This window comes from Fusarium graminearum, chromosome 4 (assembly GCF_000240135.3).
Source record: "Fusarium graminearum PH-1 chromosome 4, whole genome shotgun sequence".
Lineage (NCBI taxonomy): Eukaryota > Fungi > Ascomycota > Sordariomycetes > Hypocreales > Nectriaceae > Fusarium > Fusarium graminearum.
In genome coordinates this window covers 6,252,570-6,271,940 of record NC_026477.1, presented here as the reverse complement: position 1 = coordinate 6,271,940, position 19,371 = coordinate 6,252,570, and the positions used below count along the sequence as shown (strand labels likewise).

The window sequence follows — 19,371 nt, the reverse complement described above, 5'->3', positions numbered from 1 at the left end:
CTCTCACATGACAAATACCTGCAGGTTCTGTCTCGGTTCCTGCGTCCTCCAAGACATTATTCTATCTATTTATGTCTCATGGATAAGGAACCTTAATGTTGTTTTTGTTCTCCCATCCCTTTTCAGCTACGTACATACTTGGGTACTGTGAGGCCATGTTCTCCACCGCCTTCTGCGCTGGCGAGCATAAAAGTAAAAAAGGCTGGTCAATTTCCGCGACCCGGTTTTGATCGTCTTTGAAAGTTGGAGCGGTGAGCATAATAACCTGGGCCTACTCATTGGCTCAGGCTGTATTGCCGTTTTGAACCTGGAGTTGGTATCGTGATTGGCTGCGCGGAAGCAGGCGATGATCAATTGACGTGCAGGGTGGGTTGGCACTGGATTGCACGTGGTTTGACATCCATCAATTGTCCAAGTCACGATCTGTCTCGACTCCATCTAAGCGACACGTCCTAGCGCTCACGATGCCATCTACGTCAGTTGGTTACCCGAAAGCCTAAATCTGCCCTAAACTTATCACCAAGAGCATGAGGAAACGATTCTGGGGGATTAAAGTGCCAATGGCTATTAATTATGATCCGTATTCTGGATCATGCCGCACTGCTTCTAATGCAGGCGTGTCTTTGCTCTATACTATCCAGAGCTGCATCTAGTTTATCGTTACACCACCGCTTTTTGTTTTGGCCCATGCCTAAAGAAAAAGGTCATTGTTCCAGTCCTGAACTCCAAACAAAGAAAATCAATCCCTTTCGCCCAGTATCCTGCTAAAACCTCTTGTCAAAAGCCATTTCTTCGGTCGTTGTAAAATCTAGGTATTGCTTAGTAGCATGTGTAGCCACCGTCGATGATGCAGTTGGAACCAGTCATGAACTTGGAAGAGTCGGAGGCAAGGAAGATGCAGAGACCGTTGAGCTCGTCAACGTTACCAAGGCGATTCTGGGGAGTAAGAGACTTCCAGATCTTCTTCTGTGCGTCGAGAGCGGGTACACGGTTGAGAGCAGTGTCCATATATCCAGGGGAGATACAGTTGACTCGGATGTCGAACTTAGCCCACTCAGCAGCGAGGGACTTGCCGAGTTGGATGACACCCGCCTTGGAGGCGTTGTAGCAGCTCTGCTCCTGAGGGAAGTTGACAACTGAGCCAGACATAGAAGCAACCAGGATGATGCTGCCAGGCTTTCCAGCGGCCATCATAGCACGACCGACGGCCTGGGACATGAGGAAAGATCCCGTGAGGTTAATGTCAATGAGACGGCGAAACATGGCAGGGTCGTATGTCTCAGCCTTGATGTTTGAATCGGCGATACCGGCCGAGTTGACAAGAACATCAGGGGCGCCATAGTGCTCAACAACCTCGTCGACAGCAGCGTTGATTGCAGCACCGTCACGGACGTCGACCTTGAAGAATGAGACGGGTAGGCCAGTCTTGTCATGAAGCTCAGCAGCTGCTTGGTCACCAAGCTCCTGGTTGGCATCAAAGAGGACGATGTTCTTGGCACCGGCCTCAGCACAGGCGCGAGCCATGTAGTTTCCGAGACCACGGGCAGCACCAGTGAGTAAGATAGTCTTGCCGTAGACACTCATGTTGCGCATAGTCTGAGGGAGTTGCTCGAAGGTCTTGCGGGTGAGGGGCTGAACCACATCGCTGTCAGGAGTAGGAACAGGAGTCTCACTGGGAATGCGAGCAGCAGCCTCGGATACGTTGACTGTGTGCTTATCGCCGGTACCCTGACCTGCAGCGTAGACAGTGACAGGAATCTCCTTCTCACGAACCACGTTCTTCTTCATGTTTGTGTCATTGACACGCTGAATACGAGTGGCTGAGAAGCATCGAGCAGCGTTTCTGGGGAGAGCAGGGGCGGCAGCCCGAGTCAGACGGAGGGCATTGCGAGCTGCGAAAGACATGGTGATGCTTTGCTATGATGAAGATAGCAAGTCGTGAAGAAGGACTGGGTATATAATAGGGATGAGGAGGAGAGAAGATGATGTTATATATTAATGGCTGGTCGAGAGAAGACACGAACCTTAAAGCGAAAGAGTAAGAAGAGTGTAGTGAGTGAGGATGGCGAAAGAAAAGCTGAATGGGCAAGGGAGCTCGATATATACTCGAGAGGAGGTGGGTCTGAAAGTGAATCACTGATATAGTGTGTTGTGGAGGTGGAGGTATAAGCGGGAGTGGAATGGCAGAGTGATACAGGGAAAACTCTAGGCCTGGGGCGAAACCTTTTTTTTTTCTTTGCAAAAGTTGGGAGTGTAACAAACGACTAGGGAACTTTGCTAGGTGCAGAGTTTAGTGTGGCGGTATGTCCGTGAGGAGAGCAAAAGGGTGTGGTGTAGCAAGGTAAGCGATAAGGTACGGTGCAGTATAGATGAATTCAGCTGGGGCTGGAATCAAGGGATCTGCTGCCCTTTGGCGGCTCTGGTAGTTTAGTGCTTGCTGAAGGGGGTGAGCAGCGGGGTCTGGGCAGACAAAACTGTGGAACCGGAAGTGAGAGTGAAGGCAAAGGCCAGTATCAGATTTGGTGTTGCGATGCCGATCTTGCGGTAGGGAAAACTTGGCTAGGACTGACAAGGCAGTGCTTGGTTGGAGATGGCGTGTCTTTGTTGTTGCTAGGTTATGTGACTGCGGGAGGACCGGTGCTATTCTCAGGGCTCTTCAATAGCGACTCCAGAACGGCAATTGCTTGCTTGGGTTGTCTCGGTTTGTGTTGGGCGACGGAGACGCGGCCTTGATGCTTCGGATCCGGGGATTGCAAGCTTGGTGGCAAATGCAACAAAGATATCTCGCCTAGGTAGGTAGGTGGGTGGTGTGGGGAGAGCTAACGGAGATGTCTATGCAAGCGTAGGTTGTTAGTTGCCGTCGACTTCCAATTCTGGCACGACAACATGGAGTTGAGGGCGCCGGGGGGCAACATACATGATTTTGTGTTTAAAAAGGTGATGTGGTTCAGAGCAAGAATGGTTGTGCGAAGCTAATTTAAAGGTGCGTGGATGTGATGGAAAGTCAACGTAAATTAGCCCAGTCTGACTACGGATTTATATAGAGATGGCGGATGTGATACATACGCAGACGTAGGTGGAGCAATGACCGGCACGCTTTCTGTTTGGCCTGGAGCAAGCAAGCAAACAAGTAAGCAAGGGAGTAGAATTCTTGACCGACTTCGGTGTAAGACGGTAAGGTGAGCTCTTCATTGTAGGTATCAACAAGAAGGAAAAGGTACTGTATGTACCTGCCTCCTTATGTTGGATGGATGTGCCTGGATTAGAAGTTGGTTGGCTTGGTCTAAGAAAGGGGCAGTACTTAGACTACTGTAGCACAACAACTTGGACTGGACACACAAAAGACCGATGTCGCATCACCCGGGGGGTTCAGTCCAATGTGAGACGGAATGGAGATTTGTGATGGTCACAAGATCGATTGACAGGGTCGATGCCAGGGCTATTGCATTTCCCGTCAAGAAATTGAACCAGACCACAGCTGAGGCGCATTCAGGCACGCATTGCTATGTCGGGGATTGATTGAATAGGGTTTAGGAGTGTCGTTTTGTTAGCGTGTGATATGATTCAAATGTCATAAATGCGGGCGATGTTGATTCTCATCATGTTTTACTTGGGTGAAATCTGATTTAGTAGAGACTGTACAGAGTACTGGAGGTAAGGAAGGTTGGTGTTGTTTCCTCTTGCCTCATTTCATGTAACAACCAGACACACATGGCTCCTTCCTTTGTGGCCTACAATCACACTCAGGTATCTAGTAACCACTACCCTCCCACCTATGAATCCCACCTTCCATCTGGTGTTCGATTGATAACTGGGTTCCATGATGGACCGGATGTTGCTGCATCTGGTCTGGCATTTCCCACGATAACAACGTGGGGTTGCTGAGATGCTCCTCAATGCCCCATCAGATAGTAGATGCATATGCGGCTCCCTTCTTTCAAGAGACGGTCTAGAGGTTACTTTGATTATTCTACCACGTCTCACATTCCCATCTCATATCATGCCTACCTTGCTCGGCTTGCGCCTACGGGCTCGCTACACGAGCACAATACGACATCATTGCGTGTCTTTGTTCAACACGAACTCGAGCATGGAAACTAGGCGTTGACATTATTGAGGCCAATTCTGCACGCCCATTTCTCGAAAACTTTCCAAATCTTCTGTTGGGTTACAGCATGGCGCAAAAGTTGAGAACAAGCATATGGGGGCTTCAGGGATTGGACGCGCCAAGTGGAGTGGGAGATCACTTAAGCGTGGGGAGTTTGGAGCTATGAGCTATGGCGGGTCGCGGGGAGAAATGAAGCGCCCCCAAGTTCACGATGCTTCCTTAAGCTTCTCGGGATGTTGCAGGGGTAGCTCTGCTTTCGGTAGCTATTCCTAGGTACCCCCACCTCACCCACAACGGGCGCTTACATGGAGATGGATGCCCAGATCTCCAACAATTTTTTGCAGACCAAGATCAAGATGTCAACGCCTCAAGACTACAAAGCCAAGTCAATGCATTATGGTTCCAAGTCCGAGCGTTCCGGGGCATGTCTCTGGGTTTCCCCGCCTAATTTCATTCTAGATTTCTGCAGGTTTCTGTGCTTGGTATGGATGGTGGTCTAACTATTCAAAATGGTAGCCTGGCCACCTTGCAAAGAGATTTTTTTTAGCTCGGATGTGAGGGGAGTGTTGCCTCAACACCAAAACAGAAATACACTTCGTCTCACAATCAAATCGAAGCAATTCGCTAATGGTCGTCAGACCCCCATTTATGTTCCGCTGGGGCTTGCAGTAGTTGGCATGTCATTCATTCATTGGCGTGGGCAGGTTTTGGCTTTGTTCCTATGTTTCTAGGCAGATGAATTCTTTGACACTTGATTCATTGTTACACCGCTATCCAAACAGAGAGCTTAACCTTGCACAAATATAGAAAACAGGCCACGGTATCCCCTCGATCCGAGCTGAGAAACTCAGATCAGAACAGACCAAACTATGGATACTAAAGGCCTGGAAGGTTGGGTGGTTTCATTTTCTAATCCCGGGTACCACGGATCCTTGCACATCCCCTCATGATGGTCGAGTCAGGATGTCCAGTCCAGCCCTCACCGAGACCGCTTTTGTTTCTCAAGGTGAGAGAGACTGTCTGGTGTTCACAAATCTCGAGACATGACACGTATTGTACCTCCACTCACCCAACAACGATATCAGATATGAGTCTTACTTTGATGTTTTGTTTTTGTAATTGTAGTCAGAGGATGAGTTTTATTCTCACCTTATTCGATGCGCCATCAAGATACTCACCTTTCGGTGTGTCATCCCATCTCCTTGGATAATCCAGGTTACACCTAAAATTGCCAAGATGGCCTTGGCACTAACTTGAAATGGCTACTCATTGGCTCACACCACTTTCGAGGATTTGTTTCCTCTCCGTTGCTCGGATGTGCGGTCTGAGCGATAGTGAAAACAATGACAAACATCTCTTAGTTGTATCAGTGGGGGGTTCTGTTTTCTATTTCACAACTCTTGTCAATATCGACAGTCACAGAAATGACGGAATTGACTCTGTTATTAAAATGTGGCGATCTCCATTTATGACGACAGGCTTTGCCGTCTTAGAGGCAAATCGCCCTTGATCATTGTGACTTACACAAAAAGACGGTGTGTACCCAACCTTTCGAGGATGCTCCTAGCAATTTAATCATGTTCGATGAAGCCCATGTTTTCGAAACATCAGGCAATTTTGTATCTATTTCCACTCGTAAACAAGGATACCCAATGTGAACTCTATCGAGAGACGATATCACTGCACAGACAGAGCGGACTTGGATCTCCTTCCATGACCCGCAGTGGCTCTCGTTTACAACTGATCTGATCTGATCAATATCCACTGAGGGCCTCAAGGTATCGGAAAAGTTAGCCGCTTGAGGCATAAGAGACTAAATTAGCAAGCCAGTTTATCCTGTTCAAAAGGTCATTTATTTTTACATCCTATTGTTTCGAGGCCAGCCTTTTTATTGCCCACTAACGAGGTAACCTCCAAGAGATCTGAAGTAGATACAATGAGAAAGAATATCCCAAATCGTGTGTGTGTGGATTCCCCTACCTACTTATGTACAAACTCACAAGATATATTCTAATTGTTTTGTATAAAATCCGATGTTAAGCTTCACACTTTGGTGCAGGTATTGCCAAACTAAAATGTACTCCAAAGATGGTATCAACTTTTATTTTATTTCCGTCAACAAGAAGCGAGCAGATATATCCACCGGCACGCAATATCTTACCCGCAGGCCCCCCCTGAAGCTTTCGAAGCTAGCATTGCAGCATCGTGAAGTGGGGTGGCTGCCAAGGACCCAAGAAATTGCTGGGGTTCCAGAACATCCTGAGAAGCATGGTCCTCCCTTCGTACGGGGTCATGGTGCCTCGACCATCGTTCCTAGAGTTTGCAAAACTGAACCATCAACATTGACCAGCCACATACGAATTACTCCATGTTCCCTGGGGCACATTAATGCGGTTACCATCTGCTTCGTACGAGCCTTGCATTAGTTTACAGTGACACCGGCCCGGCCTGGCACCTTGACCATGATCATGAAATTCAGTCTTCAGGACACCTAGTCTGACAATTGATTCTCTTTCACTCGGAGATGAGGCACGTAGATCTAGGCTATAGCGATCATTGCCGCCTTCTCGAATCGTGTAGCTAAACGAGCTTCTATCAAGGTATATAATGGCCTGGACATGATAGACTGGATACCCAGGCACTTCTCTCTCTCGAGAACAGACCTCGTAGGCAGATGCCGGTGATATCCCTTGACCCTCAGGGTGTACCGATCTATCAGTCAAAGATAAGCGATGGGCCCTAACGCCAACCGGCAGGGTATTATTACAAAGTAATTCGTTCCAAAAAATAACATGATCCCACGCCAACACCTTCAGTCTCCACCTGTGCAAGGAAGCCATCATGTCAAAATGCGTACAGTGCCCCTTTTCAACACCACATTAGCTCAGGAGCTTCTCCGTTAAACGCCTCGTCCTGCATTATTCACGCCCACAAGGCTTCTTTCTCATTAGTTTGGCGAGAACATATCATTGTCCCCGATCCTCGTTATGAACGCGAATCAGATCAAGCAATGATGAAATGTAAGGACTCTGTAAACTTGGTCAGCAAAGACACTCCAAGTAAAGGCTATGGAGGTAAAACATACCATGGCTCTGTTTTCCGTAAGAATCTCAAACAAGCGCGGCATAAGTGGCCTGAAAAGAATCTCGTTCCAACCTCCACTTTCACCCGTCTCCGCCTGCCCTTTGAGCATCTCTTCTTCTGCCTCAGTCTTCACCACGTTCCGCGCAATGTTCCGCAGGACCAGCGCAGCGCTGAGGGGGATACCGGCGGCCTGGGGTGGGAGATTTGGGTTCCGTTCGTCGCGTGCTGTCATTGTTTCCTCAAAGGCCACAGTCATGGTCTTGGCTGGAATGATCCAGGACCGTTCAGACTTTCGACTATGTGCTTCACTGGGCAGTGCCAAAGAGACGTGTGTGTTGATGTGTCGAGAGAACTCCTGGAGACGCAGCTTGGTGGGCTTCTGGAAACGAGAGCATTGGTCCCATGTGCAGGTGAACCCCTTCTCAACATTGTCAAACTGCCCCTTTTCATTGCGCTTTTCGTGAAGATGATCTGTGAGAATGTGCTCCCACATCTTTTCGGCCTGGATGTAGAAATGACCGCATTTCTCAAGCATATTGTCGGGATTCGAGGCCCACAGACACCGTCCGTACTCTTTGCCGTCCATACCGAGAGGCTTGGGCCTGGCACGGATGCCATGGATGATGAACTTCTGTTGCGGGTCGCCTGGATCCCTGAGAACTTGCGCGTTCGAATCTTTGTAGACAGAAGTGCTGTTCCTGATAAAATCGGCAGGAGTAATCAGCGGTTGTCCAATGTTTTTAAGAGGGCCAACAAAGGCAGTCTGATACGCTTGCCATGCAGCTAGCTGCGTCACGTAAGAGCTGTTATCCTCTTCGAAAAAGCAGCGGACCCATCGGTGAACACGGTCGGGTTCTTCCAGTTTGAGCATCTCTTGTAGGAGATCCTCGGGCATAGGTGCAATTTGATCGCGAGCAGGGATTCTTTGCTCAGACACAAGGACCAGTTCGCGCTGTGTCTTTCGTGCGCCGTGAGCAAGTAAGCGAGCGAGGTGATCGACCAGGTTCTCTGGTGTCAACGAACGAATTAATGTGTCCACGTTTGGCACGACAGCAGTGTACTGATACAGGAAGTCGAGGCAGGCATCAATTAACTCGTCGTCATTGAGAAGTAGCCAGCTGGCAAGTCGTTGAAGTACAGGTCCAGGCACGTTGCCCAACTTGTTCGTTGCCTCGAGGTTCATCGAAATGCGGCCCAGCGCTCTGAGGGCTGTTAGAATTGTACCTCGATCTTCAGATGACATTTGCGCTAGTAGGACTCTGTACAAGGGGTCATCTGAATCCAGAGTCATGAATGGCGTCAGCTGCTCTGCGATGTCCAGAGTGAGATGCTTCAACTCTACAAGCGAATCCCTCTGGGGCAAATTAAGGACAATGCAGATCAGGTCCTTGATTGGAGGAAAGTCGGACATGTTGTGGGCATTCTCGGGCAGAGTGACCATGTTGCGTAGCGTCAAGACAGCTTCGGTTATCAACACCAAGTTGTCTGCATAAGCCTCAGTTTGGAGGACATCAGGCACATCCTTTTCGATAAGATTGTCGATTCGTTCCAAAATGTCTGGTGTTCCATAGTTCCCATCGAGGACACTGGGGTCGCTTGAGTCATGAGGAATATTCCACGAGACCGTCCAGTTGACATGATAGAACAACTGTCCCACCTCGAGAGCCTTATCAACTAGCCCTTCGGCAAGACCCGGGAATGAATCGAACTTGTACTTGTCACCTCGCTCAAATGATATCTTAACTAAATGGTTGAGAGCAAAAGCTTGCTCGGTAGGAATGTTTGATCGCAGAGCGTTCAAGCACCTCATGTAAATATTAGGCCCATCAAACCCAGCTACTAATGTCAGTCTTTGCAAAAAGAATACCTAGAGAGCACTCACTGCCGGGTTGCATTGGTTGACGGGAATCTAGGCGTGGCAGCTGGCGAAGCTTCTGGAACTCGGCTGGTGCATTGCTAGGTGTTGGGACCGCACGAAGTGTTAGGGGTTTGGAAAATCGTGGTTGATAGGCAGTGACGAGAGTAGATGTGTTTTCAGTGTTCGTGGGGTGGTGATGTATCGAGGGCCCTCGATTTCCCTGGTAGTTCTGTTGCTGCTGTTGCTGCGGGTGTTGTTGAGGTACATGCATGTTAGGGTGGTGTGAAGGAGTCTGAGAAGGATTGGCGGCTGGCGAGTTGGTAGTAGTCGCATGGTGAGCTGAGGAGTGTCGGGTTGTGCGTGAAGGGCCGGTGTCTGGCTGGAAAATGACACGCTGAGGAGGTGCTTCTCGAAGCCCTCTTGATGCTCGCGCACTAGCAGCAGCATCTGGAACGGGCCGTTCGCGAACGGGTGTACCATCGTCACCCGAGGCCGCTGAGTCTGTAGCACCAATATTACTCTCCCGTTTGGTACCTCGATAATTCTCTCTGGTACGTGTCAACAAGGAAGCCCCTTTAGCTGTAACGTCCTCCAGAATGTCCTTTGGCGGTGGTTCCTTTCCGTGTACAGTGCTGATTTCATAGGCAGCAAGATTTTTGTAGAACTTCTCCTTTAGGGAAAAAGCAGTCGAAGCTTCGTTGTTGGAGTAGATTCCAAGCTCAGAGGCCATTCGACGCCAGGCTAGCTTTTCCTCCGAAATTTTGTCGTAGCCACCACTTTCTACGATATGGTTGAAGACCTTCATCAAATCGAGATGCGTTGCGCCAACTTTGGGTTCCGGGTCAAGTATCGTGCCTCGTTTGCTATGATAATCACGGAGTCGCGTCATGAACTCCTCATATTCGGGAGTGCGATCTATCGTGTGCGGCGGCACCTCATTGCGTACAGGAGCCATCTTGGCCGATCGATTCGGGGTTGAAGAAGAGCAGGCGAGTCTGGATGCGAATGCGCGCGCTAACGGAGGGAAGTAGAGATGTAGGTGGCCGAGCTGCGTTGGACGTCGCGCAGTTAATCGAGAAAGGATGATAGTAGGCGCACCCGCGCGATGTCTAGTGATCTACGAAAGTCTCCTTGCTGGTCGATTGACTGATTTTGGAGAGGTTGTGAATGAGGGTAGCCGATTCCACGATTGGCACTCAAATCGCAAGGGTCGGCGCTGGTAGTTTGCGTTGGCGCGGCGCGTCGAAAGTCTCGGTTGAGATTAACACAGCTTATCGCCACGTGACTCGTTCAGCAAGTCACCAATAAGTTGCCTCTACAACCACAATCGGTCCTTCCAAGAGTCTACACCAAACCATTAGAAGGAAGTCAGGAAGGTGCGATTGGACACGTTCTTGTTAGTAGTATTATGCTTTTCACCGGCACTCAACTGCTGCATTAGTAGGCAGAAGGAACACTTCTTGCTCATAGAATGTACGACACATTACTTCCAATTCCCAATCCAACATTCATCTCATTTGCTGCCTTCGTTATCATGTGATAATTCATCAAGATGTCTCGTCCTCCAACCCCCGTACTTGACTGCCCGCTTGTTTATTTAGAGATACGTGATGGTGCATCCGCTAGGGCCTGCAATTCCTCACAATTCAATGGCATTTTCACCTTTACAATAGAAGGCCAGAGGCGAGTTGATGCCGAAATGGGGGCACTTATTGTTCTTATTCGAAAAGAGGCACAGCAAGTGGTGCGTACATCCCGTGATGAGGTCTCAACAACGGCATACTGACAGGCAAGGTTTCACTTCGACTTCCTGAAACCAGAGAAGGCCTACGGCCCCCCAGCGATATGGTTAGCATCAACAAACAAGTCAATCGACTGTGTATCTGCGTTCCTGGCAAACCTCAAGCAATCCTTGTACAATTCGAGAAGACGAGAGACTTTAGTGTTGCTGTTTACCTGCTGCATAAGGCTGGCTTCCATATCAGCGATACATTGCCGGCGTCGCTCCTCACAAGTCCCCCAGCACATAACACCACACTGGAATATGGTCCACTGCTGTCATCTATCACACCCCCATCTCTCTTACCGTTGAATACAACGAGGGGACCAGAGACTCAACATGACTTGTCGTTCGCTGCAATGCTAGCCCATCCTTCTCAACATTCTCAACCATCGACTATTTCCAACCCGTGGGTCTCACATACTCAGAGATACATGTCGTTTCCAGTTCAGCCGTATCCTGTTGCTAACCAGGTAGTAAATCTACCGCCAGCTGCGGCACAGTTGAACCCATACAACATGTTCCTTGGCAGAGGAAACGCATACTCGCACGTATCTCACGTGAGCTCACCTCTCAGGCATTCCGTTGTTCCTAACTCACCGTCAACTAATTGGCCCGGCAATGATATTGGGGCATTTTCCAGCCCAAATATGGCAACTCCAGATCTCGGCTTCCATGACCCCGTTATGCATGGGAACTTCGGACTAATCAGCCCCGAAAACTCTCAGAACAATGATGTGGGCAGTCACATGGCTAATGGGCAGGTGCAGAAGAAAACAACCGATGAGCCAGTACACTACCAGTCACCCCAAAACAAATCAAAAGAATACCGTGATCTGATGCCTCAGCCAAGAACGCTACCTTTTGAGTCGAGTAAGAAGGGTTACAAAGCAGGCGGAAGTTCCAAGCTGCAAGTGACTAAACAAGCGGAAGCTGTTAAATCTCGAAAGCCCAGAAAAACGGGCACGGCAACCCAATCGACTACAAGGGCAACAGCAAACGGCCCGAAGAAATCTCAGGCTACAAGTATTACTCGCAAGGAAGCAAACGTTAAGCAACAGAAGTCAAGTCTAAGGGACATAGCATCGGAAAAGATCGCTGTTCAGTCGGATTCGAACCACAAACGGGCAGATGGCGCTTCAACGCCTCCTGTCAAACCTTCGCTTCCCCCAAAGAAGTCCAAGCAAGATACATACGAAGATGCTCAATGTCAAACGGATATGCAACCGGAACCCAATGGCGTGGGTGGCTCTTCAAAAACTACAGCCTTTGTAGAACAATCTTCAGACCACGACGTTTCATCATTGGTCGTTGTTACCGATCCTGATACACTGAGAGACTTACACGAAGAAACTGCAAAGCTATTTGAAGAGTACGAAAAGGGGGTTGAGGATGGTGGAGATCAGGTGCGGCACACAAAACTATACTTGCGTCAGATCTGGGAGAAAAGGAGAGACTTCTGGCTGAGACAATTTCGGGACAACATGAGTGTACAGTTGCACGGCCAGGCGGGCGAATCACTTCAACCATTAGACAGTGCTGCTTAAATAACCAAGTTCCCATGTACACGATATTTGTTTGAAAGTGACGTATATATGTGTGTATTGAATATCGGAATAGGGGTTGTACAGAACCGTCCGTTCATTAACTTAGACAGACGACGATCGCATAAAGTTGATACTGATAAATCTTAGTAGTCAATTGCTACGCTTGACTGTGCCATGATGGCTTACAGTTAGGTTGTCACGTTCAAGAGGCATCCACCTATAAAACTGGCAACATGGCTACCCGTTTCTATAAGCATGAGAAGGTTGGAACTTAAAATTTTAACATGAACAACGATGCGATATGTATGTGAGATCAAACAGTCTTTTTGAACCCGCCAACGGTAAAATAAACAAATGACAAAACACCCATCGCATGTATTCCAGGGATATCCATCCGAAAAGGCGCCTCAGGGTATTTAAATCGAAACCAAAGACAGCCGTTACTCCTTCATCTTGACGTAGTTGCTGGGAAAGATGCCTGTTCTCGTGCCAATCTGTCCAGTCCTGCGCAAATGTTAGTTATCACGACCCAGACGTAGGGAGGGAGGATTTCAACACGTACCACCAGTCGTTCTCGCTCTCAGTTCGTTTCAGGACGGTAATGACATCGCCCTTCTTGAAGCCCAAATCACCTGGCTGATCCGCGTCGAAGTTGTACACAGCAACTGCCTCATTCTTCTTAAGCATTGCTTGCTTAGCGCCGAAATTAGGCTTGGGAGCTGCTGGTCGCCCAGGACCAGCCTTCTTTTCGGCACCAAAACCTCCTGCAGGGCTATCTCGGTAAACATAGTCGTTGGCTGCACCACCATTACTGGCAACTGTATTGGAGCGTGTAGGCCCGCCGTAACCGCCTTGTCTGTCGTATACATCGTCCTGCCATGTGCTCGAACGGCTTGGTCTTCCGAAACTATCGTGTTGCAAGCCTGTGTTATTGCGCTGCACGCCCTCACCCATCGCAGATCCTCGGCGACCATTCCACACAACATCGTCGTGCGATTCATCGTATACGGGGGCATCGTTATACATGGCGTCGTCATTGCCGCCGCGCATGCCGCCGAAGGCGCGCGAGTTCAGAATGTTCATGAGAGGGGCGGCCTGGGGAGGTGGTCGCACAGAGCCGGTGAGTAGCTGTTGTGCAGTGAAGCGCTGACCATACATTTTCTCGTTGGCATCGCGACGCTCAATGATGGCGGATCCCTCGAGGGACACGCCAGCAAATAGACCCTTGGTCTTGGAGTAACTGAAGATACCGGCGACACCCTTAAGAGAAGCAGCACCAGCGGCCTCAGCATTGCGGCCTACGGGTCCAGCTGCTAGGGAAACATTGCCACCAAGGGTCAGAGAGCCCGCCTGAGCGAATGTTCTGACAGCGCTCGCATCGTTAAGGATAAAGACGAAATCAGTCAATTCGAAGCCAATCTGACCACCAAAGCCTGCACCCGCGGTCGCAATAGCACTAGGGGCACTCCAGCCACCGTCGGGAAGCCGGGCGACGACGAGACCACTACCGAACCGTCCGGAGCCGAGGAAGCCGGCCTTGAGAACAGTAATGACGGCGAGGCCTTTCGCGTTGGCGAGAATTGAAGGAGGAATGACCTTGTCGGGACCGAAAGACTGGCGAGGGTTGATGAAGGACTCAAGAATCTTGCCGCATTTCTTACATTCCGCTATTGTAGAGGGTTGCGTTAGTTAGATCTCGCAATGGTTCGGGTGTTTTGGCTGCATGTTTATTGGGAGGGGCTCATGATGCGCGATCATGAGTACACAAATAAGGGCTCGACTTACACGCCATAGACGACGGGAGGGGGTTGTTGATGCCCATCTTGGTAAACCCGAGTGATTTCGAGAGATACAGGTGGTAATAATCGAATAGACGAAATGGTTAACTATGCGCAGTTCGAAAACTGTTGTTGAAAGAGATGAGCCAAGAAGAGCTCTCAGTACATGGAAGAGCGAGTGGGTGGGGTTAAGAGGTATAGGTAGTAGCTTGTCCGGCCTGCGTCGTCACCAGACAAGTTAATGCTGCGCCCCGATGATTTCTGAGCCAAGCATTGGCTGTAAGCAAGTGAAGTGCTATAAAGAATGCGGCGATATAATACAGAAGTGTTGCACGATCGACATACACCACGAGAAAGTATATAACAGTTTAGTCGTGATTAGGTGTGGGCAGACGCTGGGTTCGTTTTTAGTTAAGGTAGATGCAACGACACAGCACACCACGCGCTGAAGAAACCTAAGCTTCCTAATTCATGTGGCGCAGCTACCTAACGAGGGTTTGCATACGAATCAACAAAGACATCCATGGCATCGTCGGTTAGAATCATAGCTGCCCTACTGCCCAACCATATTCTCTCGCAATGCCTTGTTTGTAACACATTGCCCCGCCTCAGGTGTCAAGGTATAGGTGCATTGACGGTGATATCTCCAGTTTCTCTGTGGAGTAGTTGGAGGGAGGAAAGAGTGGCTGGTAAATTCAAGATGTGGCGGTAGGATCATCAGAGTACGTACTGCGCAACGTCCGAGCAGCGGCGCATGACCGTGGCGGACTCTAGAAACCCAAAGCAGGAGTCTGTCATGACGGCCAGGATTTGAGTTGGAAATCAGACCCCTTTCACAACTTGACATTGACTTTAAGGAAGGCGGCGAACTACAACGACCGAGAGTCTATTCCCTACCGCGCGAAAAACGAAAGAAAAAAAATCAAAATCACACAACTCATACTCGCCTGATCGACCGCCTTATAGACTGCTCACGGCAGCCCCTGTTCTCGACAATTCGTCCCTACTCCGACGACAACCTCATACCCGCCATGTCCGAAGCCTACGAGCGAGAGCGCCAGAACAATGCGCGCCTCGACGAACTATCCGCCAAAGTCTCTGCTCTTCGTGGAGTGACAGTCGACATTTACGATAATGCCCGAGCCCAAGATGTCATTGACAACACCGTCCGTCCACCTCTTCTCGCCCATCCGCTACGACGACATAGCTGACGTCCAACAGTCTGATACTTTCTCCTCCATGACCACACAGATGAAGGGCTCTGCCGGTCGCTTGACTCGCATGGCCGCATCTGGCAACCGTGTTGCGATCCTTAAATTGTCGGGAATCGTAATTGGCGTTTTCTTGGTGTTGTTCTACGGTGCAAAACTGATTTTCTAAGACTTGGGAGCGCAGGCGTCTACTATGAATTTGAGAAGTGCTATAATGATTAGAGCGGAAATGGGGTGCCTGTCATTTTTGCTGTGTACGGCCAGGAAAATACGACTGGAGGGTATCCCAGACATCCAAGTGTCCACAACCAGGAAGCTAGAGAGTTATCCCTTAGGAAGTTTACTGTTTCGGCAGCGTTGGGTCGGCGTTACTTGAATACATTCACATCGCTTCATCACTCGTGACGAGATCGTAAAGGTCGTACAATTTAAGTCATCCCCTTTCGCATTTACATGACTCCTAACATGCAAACGCCTAAACATGCCTGCAGTCGTTTTATAGAACCCCCCAGCCAATAAACCATCTAGATGTTTCCAAGAGCATACCACCTACTGCCACACATTAGAGAACAAGTCATCATCTCCGCCGAAACCGCCGGACTTTGTTTGGCTAGTGCTTCCACCGGCAGGAGGCCCGCTGCTGGTCCATCCTCCAAATTCCTCGTCGGCTGAAACCTTGGGTGATGCGATAGGGTTGAAACCGCCAGATGTCAAGCCTCCAGATGCTCCGGGGACTATGGGAGTGTTGGCGAAAGCGCCTCCCGAGTTGCCCCATTCAAAGCCAGTAGTCGCAGGCTTTACTGGTTCAGGAGCCTTTTGAACAGGGGCTGGAGCTGTTGCAGGGGCTCCCCATTCGCCTCCACCCCACACATCAGCACCAGAGAAACCACCCATGGAGCTGGTTGTGGTGCTAGCAGGTGCAGCAGCAGGGGGGCTTTGAGGGGAAGAGAGGTTAAAGACGGAGCTGGCAGGAGCGGCTGCGGGCTGTGGTGGAGGAGGTGATGTGGTCACAGGCGCAGAAAGATCAAAGAGATCACCCATAGCAGAGGATTGAGCAGGCTTGGGTGCGGCCGGAGCTGCGGCAGCAACAGGTGCGGGGGAGGAAAAGCCGCCGAAGTTGGAAAAGTTGGAAGATTGGTGCTGATGAGTAGGAGCAGAAGGCTGCGAGGGCTTGCTATCAAAGAAACTGCCTCCTCCTAGGCCGCCAAATGCATTATTGTTACTGGATGTGGTACGGCCAGCAGAGCCGAGGCTGGCAAAAGGATCAGGGGCAGCTGGTTTGGGAGCGTTCGAGACGCTGAGACTGCTAAAGGCATCGTTGAAACCACCAACTGAGCCTTGTGACTGGTGGCTGAAAGTGGGAGAAGCGAAACCGCCGAAACCTCCAGCAGATGGAGGCTGCTGCGGCTGGGCCTGGGGTTGGACTCGAGGTGCAGATGCGTACAAAGAGAGAATAGATTGCTTCAAGTCAGGTCGCGACTGGCCGCTTGGGGCGGTACCGGTTGTGCTAGCTGGTCGTGGAGGGGCCTGGGGCTCTCCGAAGAAGTCGAGTCCGAGTAGCGAATCCTTTGTGCTTGTTGTTCTTGGGGGAGCGGGCTCACCCTTGGGGGGAACCTTGGATGACTGAGGAGCAGCGCTGCTTGATCGCACAGGGACAGGATCTCCGCCGATAAGATCCCCCTGAGGCGGGGGGACGGTCCTTGGTGCTGATGAGTTGGTCAGGGAAGCCTTCCTGATAGACTCCTTGCGCTCTATAACCTGCTTCTCCTTGACGATACTGAGGGGCACATCGTCGTCGCCTTCGACATCCAGAGTCGCAGGATCGGGCATGGGGCCGTCCATAACCCATCGCTTAAGTTCGTACTTTGTTCGGATAAAGTTCTCGATCTTGGCTTCGGAGGGAGCGTGACCGGCCGCAAGCTTTGCCTCCCAGTATTTGTTGGCGCGGGCATTGCCCCATTTCAGAACGCTCTGGAGTTGTTCGTCGGTCCAGGAATCGAGGTCGACGGACTTGACTCGGCTGATGTGAGTGCCCATGCCACGGTGGATGCCTGAGCATCGGATACAGATGAAGACGCCAAGGTTCCAGCTGGCCCATCGAGGATCTGGCCAAGTCAGCAGGGATACGATACAGAAGTTCAAGATGACAGCATACGCTTGTTCCTTTTGCAGTCAGAGCAGACCTTGTTGGCCTCCAACTTGAGGAGACTCTTGATGGTAGCTTGGTTTTGCGCCGCCCGCTCAGCGGCGGGGTTCGGGGCTCTCCTTGACATGATGGTGTTGTGACGAGAAAGTACTGGGAAGACAAGACAGGTCGCGGTGTCGCGAGACTTTAAATGGGTTGTTCCAGCTGTCCAGTCTAGGAGAGTTTTGTTGCAAAGTGGCAACCTGGAGTTTAAAACAGGTGCCTGGAATAGAGTCCCGGGGGATGAAGGTCGATAGGGAGGTGCCAAGGTGGTCAGGTTGGTGATGTTTTAGTTATCATTAGCAGTTGGAGCCCAGCGGAATTAATGCACGGGCCTGTACTCTTTTGGCGTAGGTACCTTGCCCCTGGATTTAGCAGAAGGGTTACAAGTCTCAGCGCATCAGCCATCTGGTTGAAATTCGACCTTTGCATTAATGACACATGCTCCTTGATTACAGTCTCAATTCATTAAAAGTTTGAATAAAACCATATTTACGTGACAAAGACTTTAGAATGCCAAGATGCTTAGTGTTTGTTTCCGAAAGTGTTATTGCCAATTGACTTTTACACCATCAGAAGCTATTCCTTTCCAACTTAGCCACGTCGCGAGATATAGAAGCTGAATCAAGGAGCACGTCAGGGTAGTCTCTAGTCTCAGTTCCAGCTGATACGTTTTCAGGAAATGGTGTTGAATAATCGTCGCCGAATAATTGCCTTGTCAGAGATTAGCTATGGTCGTATTTGGAATACCATCAGCGTATTTGCGTTGAGAGTTCAACATTAGAGCCACAATTGCAGCGTACCTGAGACTCTAAGCGTGGCTGTGCTTTTGCTTAGCAACCTCTCTCACTCGATGATGCAAATGATTCCACAGATCGCCACTAATCCAAGACCCTGGACTTATAACGTCTTTTGAGATTTGGAATGGCAGTTCGTCCTTTCAACCAAATATAAATATACGCATCGAACCTCATATCCAATGCGCTTCTCTCCATTCTTATCAAACATCATCTTCACTTTCTCAAACATTACCCGTGTGAGACCTCCACTGACTTCACACTTGGCCTATCGACCTAATCTTCCTCTTCGATCTATGTCTGGAATTCCCATCCTAGGCGCTTTGTTCGGCACTTCATCTAGCAACAACTCCAAAATGTCTTATCCTGACCAGCGTTCAAACGACGAGTGGCGAGCTGTCCTCAACAAGGGTGAGTTAACTCATAATCAATTCTCTATACGCAGCAACTGATCAAAGAAGAGCAATTCCGTATTCTCCGTGAGAAGGGTACCGAGGCTCCCGGTTCAGGAACGTTCGACAAGCACTACCCAGACGAAGGTGTCTACACTTGCGCAGGTTGTGAGGCGCCTCTCTACAAGGCTACCCACAAGTTCAAGTCTGGCTGCGGCTGGCCGGCTTACTTTGACAGCATCCCCGGCGCGGTTGTTCGTCATGAGGATCGCACCTTTGGTATGGCCCGAACAGAAATTGTGTGCTCCAACTGCGGCGGTCATCTAGGACATGTGTTCAAGGGTGAGGGCTATGACACGCCTACCGACGAACGTCATTGTGTGAACAGCGTCAGTCTTAACTTCTCCCCCAATGACAAGATTGTCAAGGATAAGCCTGAAAGCAAGGCTTGATATTGAGATTTGGGACCTTGGAAAGGCTGTTGATGAGATCATGAGGATATGAGTGGATGAGAAGTACTTGGCGTCGAGGATGCGGTTGTGTTGTACTCAGAGAGTTGAATAGCCAATGGGATTTATTAACGAATGTTTTCTAAAGTGACTACCTAGTGTCGTATAAGCCTGATATGATG

The 19,371-nt window shown here is 49.8% G+C and overlaps 9 protein-coding genes across 9 annotated transcripts; 3 read left to right on the top strand and 6 right to left on the bottom strand.

Moving 5' to 3' along the window:
• Window positions 1-735: 735 nt before the first annotated feature.
• On the bottom strand, window positions 736-2,090 carry FGSG_09494 (uncharacterized protein). The gene has a single exon (XM_011329925.1). The coding sequence runs from the start codon at window positions 1,903-1,905 to the stop codon at window positions 820-822; it is 1,086 nt and encodes a 361-aa protein (XP_011328227.1). The 5' UTR covers window positions 1,906-2,090; the 3' UTR covers window positions 736-819.
• Window positions 2,091-2,646: 556 nt separating this feature from the next.
• FGSG_13598 (uncharacterized protein) lies at window positions 2,647-3,192 on the bottom strand (the record flags this gene model as incomplete). The annotated part of the gene is made up of 2 exons (XM_011329924.1): window positions 2,647-2,832; window positions 3,067-3,192. The coding sequence occupies 2 exons, from the start codon at window positions 3,190-3,192 to the stop codon at window positions 2,647-2,649; spliced, it is 312 nt and encodes a 103-aa protein (XP_011328226.1).
• A 3,252-nt stretch (window positions 3,193-6,444) lies between these two features.
• On the bottom strand, window positions 6,445-6,948 carry FGSG_13599 (uncharacterized protein; the record flags this gene model as incomplete). Its single annotated transcript, XM_011329923.1, has 1 exon — window positions 6,445-6,948. The coding sequence occupies one exon, from the start codon at window positions 6,946-6,948 to the stop codon at window positions 6,445-6,447; it is 504 nt and encodes a 167-aa protein (XP_011328225.1).
• FGSG_09495 (uncharacterized protein) lies at window positions 6,736-10,005 on the bottom strand (the record flags this gene model as incomplete). Its single annotated transcript, XM_011329922.1, has 3 exons — window positions 6,736-7,137; window positions 7,194-9,028; window positions 9,075-10,005. The coding sequence occupies 3 exons, from the start codon at window positions 10,003-10,005 to the stop codon at window positions 7,075-7,077; spliced, it is 2,829 nt and encodes a 942-aa protein (XP_011328224.1). The 3' UTR covers window positions 6,736-7,074.
• Window positions 10,006-10,749: 744 nt separating this feature from the next.
• On the top strand, window positions 10,750-12,377 carry FGSG_09496 (uncharacterized protein; the record flags this gene model as incomplete). The annotated part of the gene is made up of 2 exons (XM_011329921.1): window positions 10,750-10,794; window positions 10,845-12,377. 2 exons carry the CDS (start codon window positions 10,750-10,752, stop codon window positions 12,375-12,377), a joined length of 1,578 nt encoding a protein of 525 aa, XP_011328223.1.
• Window positions 12,378-12,705: 328 nt separating this feature from the next.
• Window positions 12,706-14,590, bottom strand: FGSG_09497 (uncharacterized protein). The gene is made up of 3 exons (XM_011329920.1): window positions 14,163-14,590; window positions 12,940-14,044; window positions 12,706-12,881 (listed from the first exon to the last, which is right to left on the bottom strand). The coding sequence occupies exons 1-3, from the start codon at window positions 14,197-14,199 to the stop codon at window positions 12,818-12,820; spliced, it is 1,206 nt and encodes a 401-aa protein (XP_011328222.1). The 5' UTR covers window positions 14,200-14,590; the 3' UTR covers window positions 12,706-12,817.
• Window positions 14,591-15,012: 422 nt separating this feature from the next.
• FGSG_09498 (uncharacterized protein) lies at window positions 15,013-15,760 on the top strand. The gene is made up of 2 exons (XM_011329919.1): window positions 15,013-15,321; window positions 15,377-15,760. Exons 1-2 carry the CDS (start codon window positions 15,187-15,189, stop codon window positions 15,533-15,535), a joined length of 294 nt encoding a protein of 97 aa, XP_011328221.1. The 5' UTR covers window positions 15,013-15,186; the 3' UTR covers window positions 15,536-15,760.
• FGSG_09499 (uncharacterized protein) lies at window positions 15,756-17,771 on the bottom strand. Its single transcript, XM_011329918.1, has 2 exons — window positions 17,522-17,771; window positions 15,756-17,471 (listed from the first exon to the last, which is right to left on the bottom strand). Exons 1-2 carry the CDS (start codon window positions 17,637-17,639, stop codon window positions 15,916-15,918), a joined length of 1,674 nt encoding a protein of 557 aa, XP_011328220.1. The 5' UTR covers window positions 17,640-17,771; the 3' UTR covers window positions 15,756-15,915.
• A 716-nt stretch (window positions 17,772-18,487) lies between these two features.
• Window positions 18,488-19,319, top strand: FGSG_09500 (peptide methionine sulfoxide reductase msrB). The gene is made up of 2 exons (XM_011329917.1): window positions 18,488-18,759; window positions 18,810-19,319. Exons 1-2 carry the CDS (start codon window positions 18,531-18,533, stop codon window positions 19,190-19,192), a joined length of 612 nt encoding a protein of 203 aa, XP_011328219.1. The 5' UTR covers window positions 18,488-18,530; the 3' UTR covers window positions 19,193-19,319.
• Window positions 19,320-19,371: the final 52 nt, after the last annotated feature.

Bases quoted from the DNA above. Each gene is read 5' to 3' on its own strand.
- FGSG_09494 (XM_011329925.1), bottom strand. From the start codon at position 1,905: ATGTCTTTCGCAGCTCGCAATGCCCTCCGTCTGACTCGGGCTGCCGCC.
- FGSG_09497 (XM_011329920.1), bottom strand. From the start codon at position 14,199: ATGGGCATCAACAACCCCCTCCCGTCGTCTATGGCGT. The intron at 14,045-14,162 runs GTAAGTCGAGCC...CCTCTACAATAG, and splicing joins CCTCCCGTCGTCTATGGCGT to CGGAATGTAAGAAATGCGGC. The intron at 12,882-12,939 runs GTACGTGTTGAA...ACATTTGCGCAG, and splicing joins GAGAGCGAGAACGACTGGTG to GACTGGACAGATTGGCACGA.
- FGSG_09498 (XM_011329919.1), top strand. From the start codon at position 15,187: ATGTCCGAAGCCTACGAGCGAGAGCGCCAGAACAATGCGCGCCTCGAC. The intron at 15,322-15,376 runs GTCCGTCCACCT...GACGTCCAACAG, and splicing joins AAGATGTCATTGACAACACC to TCTGATACTTTCTCCTCCAT.
- FGSG_09499 (XM_011329918.1), bottom strand. From the start codon at position 17,639: ATGTCAAGGAGAGCCCCGAACCCCGCCGCTGAGCGGGCGGCGCAAAAC. The intron at 17,472-17,521 runs GTATGCTGTCAT...TGACTTGGCCAG, and splicing joins TGACTGCAAAAGGAACAAGC to ATCCTCGATGGGCCAGCTGG.
- FGSG_09500 (XM_011329917.1), top strand. From the start codon at position 18,531: ATGCGCTTCTCTCCATTCTTATCAAACATCATCTTCACTTTCTCAAAC. The intron at 18,760-18,809 runs GTGAGTTAACTC...TGATCAAAGAAG, and splicing joins GCGAGCTGTCCTCAACAAGG to AGCAATTCCGTATTCTCCGT.